The sequence below is a fragment of the Sinocyclocheilus rhinocerous genome, unplaced genomic scaffold (assembly GCF_001515625.1).
Source record: "Sinocyclocheilus rhinocerous isolate Xijiao unplaced genomic scaffold, SAMN03320098_v1.1 scaffold193, whole genome shotgun sequence".
NCBI lineage: Eukaryota > Metazoa > Chordata > Actinopteri > Cypriniformes > Cyprinidae > Sinocyclocheilus > Sinocyclocheilus rhinocerous.
The window spans coordinates 630,719-645,135 of record NW_015627585.1 but is presented as its reverse complement, the minus strand read 5'-3'; the positions used below and the strand labels follow the sequence as shown (position 1 = coordinate 645,135).

The window sequence follows — 14,417 nt, the reverse complement described above, 5'->3', positions numbered from 1 at the left end:
AAAAAAAAAAAAAAAAGAGTAACAAAAACATTTTTTCAAAAAATTGAAAGAATGCGAGTAAGATGTACTGTACTATTTAAATAGTACAATTACATATTTATTTATATTAAATTACACACATTACATATGTGCACAACAACATATGTAAAACATATAATTGTTCAAAAAATGAGTAAGAATTTGACGAGTAACAAAAAATGTAAATACAATGTCTAAATACTATGATTTTATATATATATATATATATATATATATATATATATATACACACACAGTATCTGTGTACTAAATTACACATATTATATAATACAAATAATTATATTGCCCCAACAAACACATACACATGAAAAGCTAACTCTGATATCTCCAGCAATGCAGTGTGGGTAATTTTTTGTGTTTTTGGGGCACATAAAGTCAGCCTAATCAGGGGAGACAGGACAAAGTCAAAACAAAACAAGCTTAAAAAAAGGCCCTACTAACCTTTAGTAACTTCCACATCTTTGCGGTTGCCTACCAGGGTGGTGTAGATCTTCCTAATGAGCTCCATGTTGTTTAGCAGAGAGTTGAAGCCATTAAAGTAGGAAAAGCTGACCTGATGTGACGTACTTCCACCGGCCGCCTGCAAAATTGGCAGACATTTGAACGAAGACATCCTTTTATGAGGGACAGAGGTGATAAATAGCTGAGAATTCTATGGAGTGCCAAACATTAATCAAGCTACAGTGCGGCGACATCTTTAGCACTTCCACCCCACAGAGCGCTAAATAAATACATGTGTTTCACAGAGAGGCACACTGGTAATTTCAGAGGGATTGAAGCTTGAGGGCCATTTTTAATTAAGCTGTTTTATGAGAAGAGGGCCATATAAAGTGGAAAACTAACATGAGGTAAATCTTTAAATAGCATCTGACAGAATTCTTGGTGTAAAAACTCCCTTTGCCACTCTGATAGCAAAAGAAAAAGAAAACTAGCCAGAGACCAATTTCATTTAAACTGCAATATTAAGTATTTATGAAATGTAACATTTTTAGAATGTATTTGATGATTTTTTTAGAGACAAGACGAAGTGTAGTTTGGCTGAAATAGTGCTTGTATAGTTTTCTTCAGGCTTAAGAGGGGCTGGGAAAGAAAAGCGAGAGCAGATTGTCTCTCACTAGATGGCGCTGTGTGCTTTGCAGAAATGGTGGTGTCTACCTGAAGCCACAAAAATCATACCTGCTCTGAAGTTTCCTTAACCAGGATGTCATTTGTAAAATCCCTGCATAAACCTGCCCACAAAAAGTATAAACCTTTTTGTAGTATAAACCTTTTTGTAGATGGGATAAAATGTTTTTTATACCTCCTGTCTTGTTTTGCAAGGCATCTAAATTAGAGGATTGAGTGTATAGACTGGGTCTGACGAGCGTATTGTCTTTAATTTATTTCTAATGGCCTCGAAATTGTGTGTTTACAAACATCTCCTAGAATCCCAAGGTTTATGATTCACAAACCGTGGAGAAAATGACAGACTTCACTGAGTGTGTATAAAACAGACTGCTTACACATATACACCTAGCAAATAAATATCTCCCAGTGGTTTACGTGAAACAAAAGTCTATCACAAAACTGTCATACAATACAACCACTGGCTGAAATAGCTAAAACATAAATAAAAATAAACAAACTCACTGCAACTAAGCATTCCTCCACAAATTGTGTGAGCATGTGGGGTCTGATGGTCACCATGATGTCCCTGAAGTCCAGAGCGGTGATGGTGCCTGTCTTGGCCTTGTCTCTTTGCATAAAAGCCTGTCTGGCATGTTCAAGCTGCATCTCCTGCAACACAATACATGTCAATCAGTCTGTGCATGCTGGTAGTTTACACTATGCTGAGTTGGAGTGATTTGTACTGAAAAAAAAAAAAAGGATATATTACATGCTTGTGATTTTATGCATGTGATCCATTATGTACAGCTGGCCTTAATTATGCAAAAAATGTAAATGTAAATCAATCTTTGAATGGTAAAAGCAGCTCCAGACGATATATAAATATGAAATATAAAGTCTATAAGTAAATATAATAAATGTAATGATTAAAGGAACCCTGTGCATCGATCTAAATCAAAATATGTCAAAATGTTTAGTCTAAACCATAATAAAGATTTATATTTATCAATTATAATACTATTTATTTTACTTAATCATAAATGCTATTTTATTTACAATATTATTTATGTTATTACATGGGCTAAAAAAAGAATGACAAGGCAAAAAAGACAAGCCAATCAAAATATTTAAATAAAATCATTAATAAAAAAAAAAGAAAATAATAATAATAATAATAATAAATATATATATATATATATATATATATGTATATAAGTATATTAATATATATATTAATATATATGTATGTATTATTTAAAAAGTAAAAAAAATATTTGTAAAAATATTTTTATTTCTAAAAGTATCAGTCCATACAACATGTCGCCCATGTTGTTTCAATTAAATAACTATTTTATGTGTTTATTATTTTCAATTAATTTATTTGCTTGGAGACATATGCTAGAAAGACATTTGGAGAGGGAACTCTCATTTTGTTGATTGCGCAACTCATTTGAAACGGCTGCAGTATCACATCAGAAGACGAGAATGACTTTCTTACACATCTCAGGTTTTTAAAGAGAGTTGTTTTTCTTTCTTCCCGCATAATTGAGCTACCGCTCCAAAATCCTAGAAATATAGGTCTGCTGTGCGAATAGACGCGCCTTCGTATAGAAGAAACGTCTGCTCACAAAACACTATTAGAGAAAATGTCAAAGCTTTGAATGTCAGACTCCATGCTAACCTATTTCTGATATTATAGAAATGTCACTGTCCTAATAAAAATACAGCAATAATACAGTTACAGATTGTTGCTGGTAATTTCACTATTATTAACCTATTTTTCACATCAATATACTTATTTGAATATTTGCAAATCACATTAAAGCAAATGCTGGAAAAACAAAGAATTTGACTTTACATCTTATACCGTACATGCTCCTGTGTCTTTCAAAAACACACAAACAATGTTTTAAACAAGGAGGAAATGCCAGTAGCAGTGTAAATAAATAAAACAAGGGCAGAGGTAGAGCAAAATATTATCTGGCTACAGATTTTTCCTGTCTTGCATCGCGCTGCTCCAGCCACAAGCATGTGGAATTGCATTATAATTGTGGATCTAAACCTTACAGTTTAGTTAGCTTCTTAAAAACCTTAAATTACTGCAACTGTGAGTATTTCAAAAGCATGCTTTTTATTTAGAGAGGAGAAGAACTGAACCTACGAAAGCCAATATTGAAACCACCATGGCATTTATTGTGCCTTTAATTGTCTTTGGATTCAAATAAAAACATTTGATGAGCCACCTCTGTTTGGGTCAATTATTGTAATTCAAGCGCTGGCATTAAAAACCGCATTTAAACAGCGAAACAGCCGCTAAAAAATATCTGAGAAGTCTTAAAGATCTCATCATTAATGTTCAGGTTAAAGAAATTGCAGGATGTTAAGACCTTTGGCTATGTCAGTAATACCATTTCTGACAGCAGAGCCAGATTTCCGACATGTCATATTTGTAGGTGGTCATATTGACATGAAGTCAGTGTTGGAAAGCATCCATTCATAAAGGAAAGGAAAATAATTCAGAGAATTTGTGGATTTCATTGAGAGTAAATCTGAATCTGCAGCTTTTTTTCTCATGCGTGAAGCTGCTGGTTCATTTTTACAGTGCTGCGTGATATTGTATCAGTGCTGTAGTGGATAAAATCTAACAGTTAACAAACCGGATTTTTCAAATCACTCCAAACAACCATAAAAAGTTGCCAATTCAAAGAAAATGAAATAAATGAAACAGGAAATGTGTTTTTTCATCGTTTTCAAGTTCCAAAAACAAAATGAATCCCATCTTGGCCACAAACACAATATCGGCGTGTTTCTCGCAGTTTCCCAAAAACCCATCTGGACCAAGTTAAGTTTAATATAAAAAGCTCATTCAGATATAGTGAGTGTAGATGCGAACTTGGCACAGCCGACCCCTCACACTCCCTCTGCCCACTCTCAGGTCTAGACGTTATATTGGAAAATTTCTTACACACCATCACAAATACAAAAGGAATACCGCTATTCTTCTTGTAGGAGAAAACCTTTACCTGTTTTAGGGGAATCGCTAGACTGCACTGAGGTTACGTCACCTAATGAGAAACAAATGCTGGCATAGGAATATAACTCCAGTGTTTCATTAATGACTAACTAGGTCAATATGCCTCGTTGTGCTGCGGGAAACGGTGCCCAGGACTGTGTGTCAATCTAGGCGAGACCAGGCACAAAATATACCAAACAAGACATTACATCGATCTGAGCTCTGCGGCGGTGAAGGAAAGTATGCAACAGGGATAGTATGAAAGTGAACGTGTTTGGGAGTACGTGGCGGGAAAGGTGGGGTGCAAGTGGATCAGAGAGAGATTAGACAGCAGTCATACCCACCAGCAGAAACTGAGTGAACTCCCCGTAGTTAAGGTGTTTCTTCCTCTCAGCGCCGAAGTGAAGCTGAACAAATTCCGAGTTCCAGTTAAAGGGGATGTGCTGGTGAATAGTGGTCTGACCGAAAACTTGTTTCACATCCTCTGAAATCAGAGATAAGCCTTGCGTCAGAAATGTCATTGTTGAGGATTGAGTTACAAAACTATGCATTGTTAGATTTTAATGATAGTGCCTCTAAAACATGGGTCTAAAAGTAAATCTTGTTTAGAAATACAAGGCATCAAACAGATTTTTTTTTTTACATTTAAACATGAAAATATACATAAAACGTTTTGAAAAAATACAAATAAAAAAACAAGAAAGGTTTAAGATTTGGCACTATTTGTAGGTCACTAAACGTGTAAATTTAAGACACTGAACTTGACTCTTTATACAGAAATACAGATGTTCTTGCTCTTGGATCATGTCAAATCATGCTGGAGAACAAGATCAACAGGTTTTACACAACCCTGTGGCATTCATCAAATAAAGAAAAAACTAAGATATTTTGACATTTAAGTTCATTTTTCAATTCAACCATTAACTCATATGCTGATGATATAATTAATAATAAAACATTACTTTAGAAAATAAAAGGCTAAACAGAAGTGGGAAACAAAATAAGTCTTTGCAATGAAGATGACAATAAAAGCAAAGAAAAATGGGGTTGGCGGTTTTTCCGGCAAGCATTTCTCATGGAACGCTGCAGGTCCAACAGGTTTTTCCCATTTATGGCAATATATATACAGTAAGCAGTCATTTAGCAGATGCTTTTTATATTGCATTACAACAGAGTTCCACAGTGGAGCTACTCCAGACCTTTATTTTATCAGTGTTTATGAACCTGTCAACACTTCTCTGTCCTTCTTTCTTTATATCGCTTTGGAGTCGCATGGCAGCCTGCAAGTTTAATACCTCTAATTCTCCTAATTGAAGTTGAAGGGGGGAGAAAAAGGGAAAAAAAAATACCCTAGTCATTCATTAATTAAAACCTACATTTTCCAAACCCTTAAAAAATACCCCTTCATAATATGACTTGCAATGACAGGGTTTATTAAACGGCGAAAAAAGACTGTTTAATGTAACAGCAAGAGACCTTTAATGCTTTTAATGACATTAAGAGGGTTATAAACGGGAGTCTCCTGTTTGCTTTAACACAGAGCGGCATTTCATTTTCCTACCCTCTGTAGTGCATCACAATAAAGTGATTTTGACATGACCATAATCTTAGTCAGAAGTTATTTGCTATTTATGTTGACGTGATTGCAGCAGTAGAAAAACAGGTGTATGAGACAACTACTGCCTATACGTTCTCATTACAGCTCAACCCAGACATACTACTGACGACATGAACAACAAGAGACCTTTGAACGGCACAGAAACATCACTTCTAAATAACCGAGTCATTTCAATACGAAATATGCACATGTGCATGTATTATCTGATCTTATTCCCTATTGACTAAAACAGGTTGATGAAAGTCTCTTTCTCTCCGCCTAGGCACTTTGGATAGTGCATTTGAAATGAGCTGATCTGACAGGTCTCACCTACAAAAGGCAAATTAGACTATTTAAATCAATTAGGGAAATTTAACGCATGAGGTGCACACATGCATTCTTCCTGTGCCAAGTTCCTTTTGCAACATGAATATAACTGCAAAAGCAACTTCTCATCTTATTTGTGCATTACTATCCTTGATTCTTATCTGGAATCAAATAACCGCAATGAATGTAAAGCGGAAGGTTATACTGATGTCCACTATAGTGACTGTTTGAAATTGATCTGCCTTTTGAAGATCTCTGGCAGTGGATGAATAAACCCGATTAAGAGTTTTACCTTTACTGATCCTGTAGTACTTTAAGTGACAGGAATCTGTCGGTCTAAGCAAGCATTCAGATTAGACTACTTAGCATTAGCCCTTTGTTTTGAGGCCGGTGACTGAACATAAGGTGCCTTGGAATTTTACTCGATAACCTCACTGATTTAGACAATCAGCTGATATAAATACAGTTTAGGCCAAAACAAGGATATTCATGTAATGAAAATTAACAAACCAAACCAAACCACTAAACAAAACCAAAAAAAAAGCAAAACAAAACAGGGTTGTTTTTACAGAAAGTGAAGTGACTAGCAAGGCTTTGAGTGACTTAGCCTTTATAAATCATGGCAACTTTAGATTAATACAAGACTCCAATGTTCAAAAAACATTTACATGTACTATTAAGCAGCTTTTCTGCCAAGTAATATAGTTAATTCTCGTAACTGTAGCCTGTTTGACGTTGGCAAACAGAACAGCAACTAGGCCCATTTACACAGAATGTGTGCGATCACAGGTGAACTTTTATGAACATTTTACAACAGCTTCAAAGGTAGATCATACAATCAGAATTTTGAGCTGGAACTCTGTTTTATGAAGAGTGTTGTACACTTACCAAAAGTGGCAATTCCGTTTCCAGCTTTGTCGAAGAGCTGGAAGGCAACCATGAAGAGAGCATCCGGAGCACACAGCACCGCCTCAAAAGCCAGAAACTCCTGGAAGGAGATCAACCTGATGGAGACAAACAGACTTACAGCCTACATATTGTGGACACTTCACTTCACCAGCATGGCATTGCATTATTGAATGATGAGAGGGTATCACTCACTGATTACTGCTTCTCATCGCCAAACAAAAAAAGGTAGCACATATTTTCATTGTGAACACTTGACACTTGAGTGATTTGTTCAACTGTAATTATCAGCCTAAAATTATGATGTACAAAACATCTAAACACACAGTCCAGCTTCGATTCTAGGCCCAGAGATTAAGTGAATGACAAAACAATTTGACGTAACAGGCTATTCAATGATCACAATCTTGATTGAAGTGCTTCCAATTTGACTGTCAAATGTCATTACCTTACTGAAAATGGGACCAGTTCATATAAAGCCCCCAGGATGGGAACTCAGTAAATAATGTGATTACAAGAGAACCAACAAGTCATGCTGCAGTACAATAAGGAAATGCTCAGGAATTGCTAGAATACATATACACTACCAGTCAAAAGGAGACACAGTGTTTTTTTTATGGTCTTAAAAAGCTTCATGTATAGGCTTATACTAAAAATTTTCAAAATAAATGAATATATAAACTAAAATATATATAGTTAAAAAATATGTATTTAATTTCTTTTATATAAATATATTATTTATATAACAATGATATGAATGCAACAGATATTGCACCTCCGTATGAATTTCTTTACAAAACTAAAATATTAATTTAGTTTTGTTTTTTAATGTATGAGTTGAACCAGATATAGTAAAGGAAAAAGGCTTGCTATTGATTAGATGTGCCCAAACTTTTGACTGCTAGCGCACATTTTGAGAAAGAGATAGGAAGCCTTCTTATATTTGCCACTATTATTAAATATAACAATTTTAAGATTATTTCATTAGTTCCTATATGTGTGCTCACTTTACACTGAGGATGAATGGGTGCTATTGTTCAAAAAATAATCACGTAAACCAGCAGAAAGATTTTTAAAAATTGATATCAATAAAAGGGGAACGGCTCTACTTCTGCAAATGACTAAAAGTTTGAATCATAATGGAGAGCATGACATTTGCCGAACATCAGAAAACACATAAACATGCACACAAACGCACACATACACATGTATCTACCTCATCAAATAAGCAATTTCAGCATTCATAGGAAACCCTGGGGACCATGCAATCTAGTCTTTATTTAAGCGCAGTTCAAAGTTGCCTCAACTCCATTATGAATTTCACAAATGGATACAGCAATTACTCGAGGTCACTGCTAACGAGCAGTCCCAATGCATGCATCTCTAATTTATTTCAATTTCCAGGGAGCAATGATTACATTTTCGTGGCCACTCTAATTAATTTTGTTACTGATGAAATTTAAAGGAACTGAGAATTTGTGCGCTTCCAGCATGCCAAATCAGCCACATTGTGGAGTCAAGAGTAATTGTTTTATTAACTAAGCTGACAGTAGAACAGGAGCCTGCTGTTTCAGAGTGGGTGGAGAGCTACAAAGGCGATCCGCTGGGCCCAGGCGTCGATGATTAAAAACAAAAAGCAATGAGAAATGATACAGATGCTGCTGCTTTTACAAAAAAAAAGTTTACCAAAACTCAGCAAGTGATTAAAATGCATCACCAACACGAGAAACCATTGGAAGGAAACGATGGACTTCTAATCACCAGATGGTATTGCTTTCATTTCAGATCAGCTTGATGGTCACTGTAATTGATTTTGGGAGCGTATCTGCATTAAATACCCTCCTATCAACATACACAAAAATGAGTTGTGCATGTAGTTTCCCCAGCGCCATTCCAGACATGAGGCTTATGATGGTTGATTAGCAGTTCCTTGACTACTAGAGAACAATTACGCTGATACACAGACACACTAAGATGCCGTCGCCATGAAAAACAAACTAAACTGAAGCTCGAGTAATAAGGCCAATGCAAAACATCTTCCAACCATCAACTAAAATGGCACAGAACCAGAAGGGTAACATGGGGAATGCAAAAACTTTTCTCAAATATGATACTGAAATGGTTTAATAATATGGGCAGTTCATGTGGAACTTTGTTTTTCTAAACACACAAAAACTGGAAAATCTTATAAAATACACCACCATTCAGTTTGGGGTCAGTAGTCAGTAGTTTGTTTGTTTTTTAAGAAATAAGTACTTCTATTTAGCAAGGACACATTGAATTTACAGTAAAAAGTGACAGTAAAGACATTTATAATCTTACAAAAGAGTTTTTCCAAATAAATGTTCAGTTTAACTTTCTATTCTTCAAAAAAAAATCCTGAAAAAATGCATCACATTTTCCACAAAAATATTAAGCAGCACAACTGTTTTAAACACTGATAATAATAAGAAAGCACCAAATCTTGGGATAACGGTCGCTGAAAATTCAGCTTTGCCATCACAGGAATACATTTCATTTTAAAATATATTAATATAGAAAACTGTTATTTTAAATTGTAATAATATTTCACAATATTACAGTTTTACTGTATTTTTGATTAAATAAATGCAGACTTAGTGGGCTTAAAAGAAACGTTTCAAAAACCTTTAAATTCTTGATCTTTTGCAATCATCAAAACTCAGGAGAGAGACATCCTATATAAATCAATACATTTGTTCTTTGTTTTTCATAGAATTGTAATATTATGTTGCTATCAATTTTCAATGTGTTATGCTAATCACAACAGGCATATACATGTTGTACAAAGCATTTCCCTTTATCGCCCAGTGGGTGCCATGCACCTTTAAATTGTTTTGTTTCTAAAAGAGAAAGGTGCTGGTAAACACTGTCCTTAGCAGAAACACTATTTACAGACTTATTATTTCAGTGGTTTAGCGTAGTAGCTTTTATCCGTGACAGGTGAAGAGAGAGCACCTTCAATAAGCTCTGGCCCTGTCATTGTCACTGACAAGCCTGGATGCAGAGGGACGCAGGCTGGTTTAGCTTTCCCTGAGTGCATACCTCAGACCAGCCTGAAACCACATGGGCACGGACTGCCATTTTCCCAGCATGCACTCTTTACAAAGTTTTAACCCCCAAGAGGCTACAGTGTTTCACACTTGAGGAGTTTTTCCATCAAAAATGGAGAGGGGAGAAAAGATAGAGCGAGAGAAGGAGAGAATGTCTGGCAGATCTTTGAATCAGCAGGGAAGTCTACATGTGTTGAATGAATGATTCAGAACCGTTGGCAGGATGCCGCTCAAACAGGGCTGAGTGAATAAAGGAGAAATGATTCAGTGCCTGATGGATGTCACCATATCACTTGATTTATTCCAGCTCAGGAGGAGGTAGAAAATGCATCATGCTGTTTGTATCCATCTCATGAAACAGATAACCTGTGAATCATCTCAATCAGATGAAAACCTACCTCGGTTGTAAAACATATCGTGTTCAGCAAAAACATCAGCACCCACACAAATTTAGCTAGAGATGGATAAGAGCTTTTAGCTCTTGAAATTGTATGATTCTGAATACATTTAAATATTAGAACGAGTTTCATTTGTACATAAATTTATATAAAAACAAATATGAACTGCTGTTAGGACTTCATTCCATCATAATTCTGGGCCGAAGGCCTCAAAATGAACGTTTCTTCATTTGCAAAATTCCACAGTTCTGACGGCATGAAGGTCCTGACCACAGCCGCCACTACGACCAAACCACAGAAATCTATATACAACCAGATCTTTATTTAACTAGCTCAGGAACCTACATGCATTGTGCAAAAAAACATGAAAAATCCAAAGACAAACCGAAAAGACAATGCTTACCAACATACTCTTTATTAATATTTTTCCATAATGTTGATTAAATCAAACAATCCTCCTATTTTTTTACTCAAAGCCTTACAAATAAATAAAAAAATTATGTTCAGAAAGAGAGCTCAAGCCATGATTCCCTAATAGTTATCCGTTAATAGCTGAGATGCAGCAATTTATCCATCCTCAAAGTCGCACAAAGCATGAGAGCTGAATGGCACAGGCAATTACAGTGCGTGTGTACCTCTCCCGGTCTATGGCAGCCCTAATAATGTGTGCTGCATGACCACATGCACTCGGCGCAGAACGCAGCACGGCTGGTTGCCATAGTAATGCACAATCATTTTGGACTTACGCTTGAGTATCATTGGCCATCATTATGTATCATTAAAAGCATACATATTAATGCAAAAAGGGGTTGAGCCATGCTGCCTGAATGGAGCAGCACCTGAACAAAGTGTGGCGTGGTAAGATGCCTGACCCTAATGCAGGATTAAAAGCGGAAGATCCCACAGCATAATCCACATCCATTTCACAGCAAAGGCTTTGTTTATGAATCAAATGAACTATAAACTGTAATTTACACAAGTCGTGAATTATTAATGAAAAACACAAATTCACACTGTGTGTTGGTCATTGTCATTTAAAAACTGAAAATTCAACAGTATTATTTAGGGGGCATTTTTATTTTGTGTTTGGTAGCACAGTTTGATTTGTTTCCAAACTATTACCTACTAAAGGTTCAAGTGGAACATAAAAATTTAAAAGCAGCAATAGAAATAAATACTAACCCATCTTTGGTCTGGTCCACAACACCTGCCAGTAAAACAGTGGCATCCTTAGAAAGCTTTATGTCTGTTTGTGCATGAAGGAACCTGGACGCAAAGTCCTCTGGGGACATGTAGTACTCTCCATTCTTCTCCACACTGGCATACTGTGAATGGAAAGAAACCTGGGTTAATATCATATATATATATATATATATATAATGTTGATGCCACTGTAGTACAGAATAGATATTGTGAATAAAATACTTCATTAAGTGTTTGTAAACAAAATATCAGCAATCTGATTTACATAAAATATGATGTATTTTATACAAAAAACCAGCAAACTCAAAGCAGTCATTGAAACAGTCACTTAATACAGTGATTGTACAATGCAGTATTTCATGAAGATTATTAGTATGGCAAAATACATCTCAGTTAAAATCACATATCGCATCAAAATGGTAGTCATATATATTTTAGTATTAAAAGCCCAGGACAATATAATCAAAGAAACATTATCTTCATAGTTAAAGACAACATGAGCAAGACATTTTACAATCATACAGAAGGTACTTTCTACACTTAAAAGCAGATATCAGAAGGAAAGAAAGAGGTTGATTATTGAAAGGAATATGAATTAAGCATGTGTTATTTTGTTGATCATTGCTGTTAGATAAATTTAAGATGCTACTTAAAATACGTTATTCATGCAAAGTTTTTTCTTGTGCTTTTAAGGAACTCCACTTTGTATATTCATGTGAACTTACTATGAGTTCCATACAGTGCTCGATGCATTTTTAAATTAATCCTCAGGTTTTCTTTCTGTAATGAGAAATTTATTAAATAGTTACATCAGATAGAGGTATATGTCATTGACACCAGTGCTTAGATGTTGGGCTACGGCTCCCGTTCCTTCATTTCCAGACTTTAGTTTCAAGCGAGATAAGCAGTGACGTACCTTCAAAAAAATGGACTTGAGCTCTGCTGGATCAGCCCTCTTTATCATTACCTGTAGAGACAAACACACTATGATCTACATTCATAATGAATCTACATATATACATTAGGCCTTGTGCTCTGTTTGAACATTATTTTAGAATAAAGGTTTTTTTATAATTACATTCCAGTGGTAATGATGATCATATCACAGTTAATTATTGGTATTATTATTAAAAGCATCTTATATCTAAGGAACCCAGGCAAGCACTTGTAATGTCAAGCTCAACTTCAGCTCACTTCAAGAATGTTTAGCATCCTATAAACCCCATGACACCCATTTAAGCACTCAAGCAGATGCTGGACAGCCTGTCTGCAGGAGTTTGATGCTTCATCCGATCTCTCTGAAGTGCTATTATGTCTCAATGTCATTGAGAGACGCTATCATTCACCCAGGACATTAGCAGGCTAACTAACTAGCTCTATCACACCGGCTACTATGTACTGAAGGTTATCAGTTCATCTCCCCCGCGTTTCTCCAGTATGCTCCAATGGCGTTTTCTGGATATATACGATTGTTTCACGATCAAACTAACTCTGAGCTCCCTTCATCTGCAGAAAGCCTAGCTGTTCCTGTGCGAGAATAGCGCTTACCTTCGCTGCCATGCTCAGCTAGCGCACAACTATAGCAGCAGGAAGACTTCTCGAGCTTGATGACGTTTCCATGGAGATTACGTGCGGCACAGAAGCGGCTGTTGCGCGTAGATGCAGTAGGACTGTCATGTCCCCATCATAAATATTTTCAAATACTGTATAAAATATCAGTTTTATTTTTTTAAGCATGTTATTCGTATTAGTTAGTTATCACAATATCAGTGGTGAAGCCATTGGTTTGGTTTGAGCAATTGTTATAATATTTGTCATTATCCTGTGTGATATTCACTAACTTTTCACAAGAAAATAAATATTCTGGGTATTTATTTCCTATTTCTAATCGAAATATTTCAAACAAAACATCCAGCGTGGGTATCATTTTAGGCCGTCTATGAAATATCATTAATTTCTTTTTGTTTATCTTTGACTTAAACAAAAAGCCAAAAGCCATTAAACAAAGCCAGGTTCTTTATCTCTACAGTTAAACAGGATGTGCTCATGATGTGGAATGAAGTAATGTTAAGAGCATAACTGCAGCAATGGCAAATAACTGGTGTCATGTAATCTAATGATTAAATCAAACGAACTATATGATGTACACTCTTTTGAATTTTAATAAGGTGTAAGTATAGAAACAGACAAACAAAGAATATATTAAATAAAATAAATTGAGAGCTGGATGACGTTAACAAATTCCAAATTATGAAAAACTGAAGAACGTAAATACATTAATAAAAACATTTATTTCGCCTTAGAAATGTAACAAGTCTTCCCCATTCTATCTTCATAAGCTTTTTTATTCAACCATCGACTGAGCAAAGAAGGAACAGTTATCATTTTTCTTGGTATAAAAAACAACAACAACAATTTAAAGGAGGAAAAGGTCTCTGACGGGGATGGACTTCAGAAATAAAATGCATTTTGAGCTCAAAATATTTCAAAGTGTTTTTCTGGTGGCTTCTGGGATTCTTGGAGAACCAGTAGGAACCACAGTATGTTTCACAGCAGGCTTTCTCCATTACTCAAATGGACCTCATAGGGAAAAATTCTCTTCCCCCAAATATCCTTGGCACCTGCTCTATTTGTTTTTATATATATATATTCTTATATATATATATATATATATATATACAGTATATATATTCTTATCATATATATTAGGGGTGTCCCCGACTAAGGATTTTCATAGTCGAATCGGAATTTTCGAA

General features: G+C 35.4%; 1 protein-coding gene across 1 annotated transcript in view; it reads right to left on the bottom strand.

Moving 5' to 3' along the window:
* LOC107731765 (calcium-binding mitochondrial carrier protein Aralar2-like) overlaps window positions 1-13,279 on the bottom strand; it is a 41,443-nt gene extending 28,164 nt beyond the window's left edge. Inside the window, exons 1-7 of the mRNA XM_016542939.1 lie at window positions 13,210-13,279; window positions 12,578-12,628; window positions 11,641-11,783; window positions 6,972-7,087; window positions 4,504-4,643; window positions 1,669-1,815; window positions 481-619 (exon numbers count right to left, since the gene is read on the bottom strand). Of these exons, the coding sequence (XP_016398425.1) occupies window positions 481-619; window positions 1,669-1,815; window positions 4,504-4,643; window positions 6,972-7,087; window positions 11,641-11,783; window positions 12,578-12,628; window positions 13,210-13,221 (748 nt within the window). The 5' untranslated portion in view covers window positions 13,222-13,279. The remainder of the gene's footprint in view (window positions 1-480; window positions 620-1,668; window positions 1,816-4,503; window positions 4,644-6,971; window positions 7,088-11,640; window positions 11,784-12,577; window positions 12,629-13,209) is intronic.
* Between the last annotated feature and the right edge of the window lie 1,138 nt (window positions 13,280-14,417).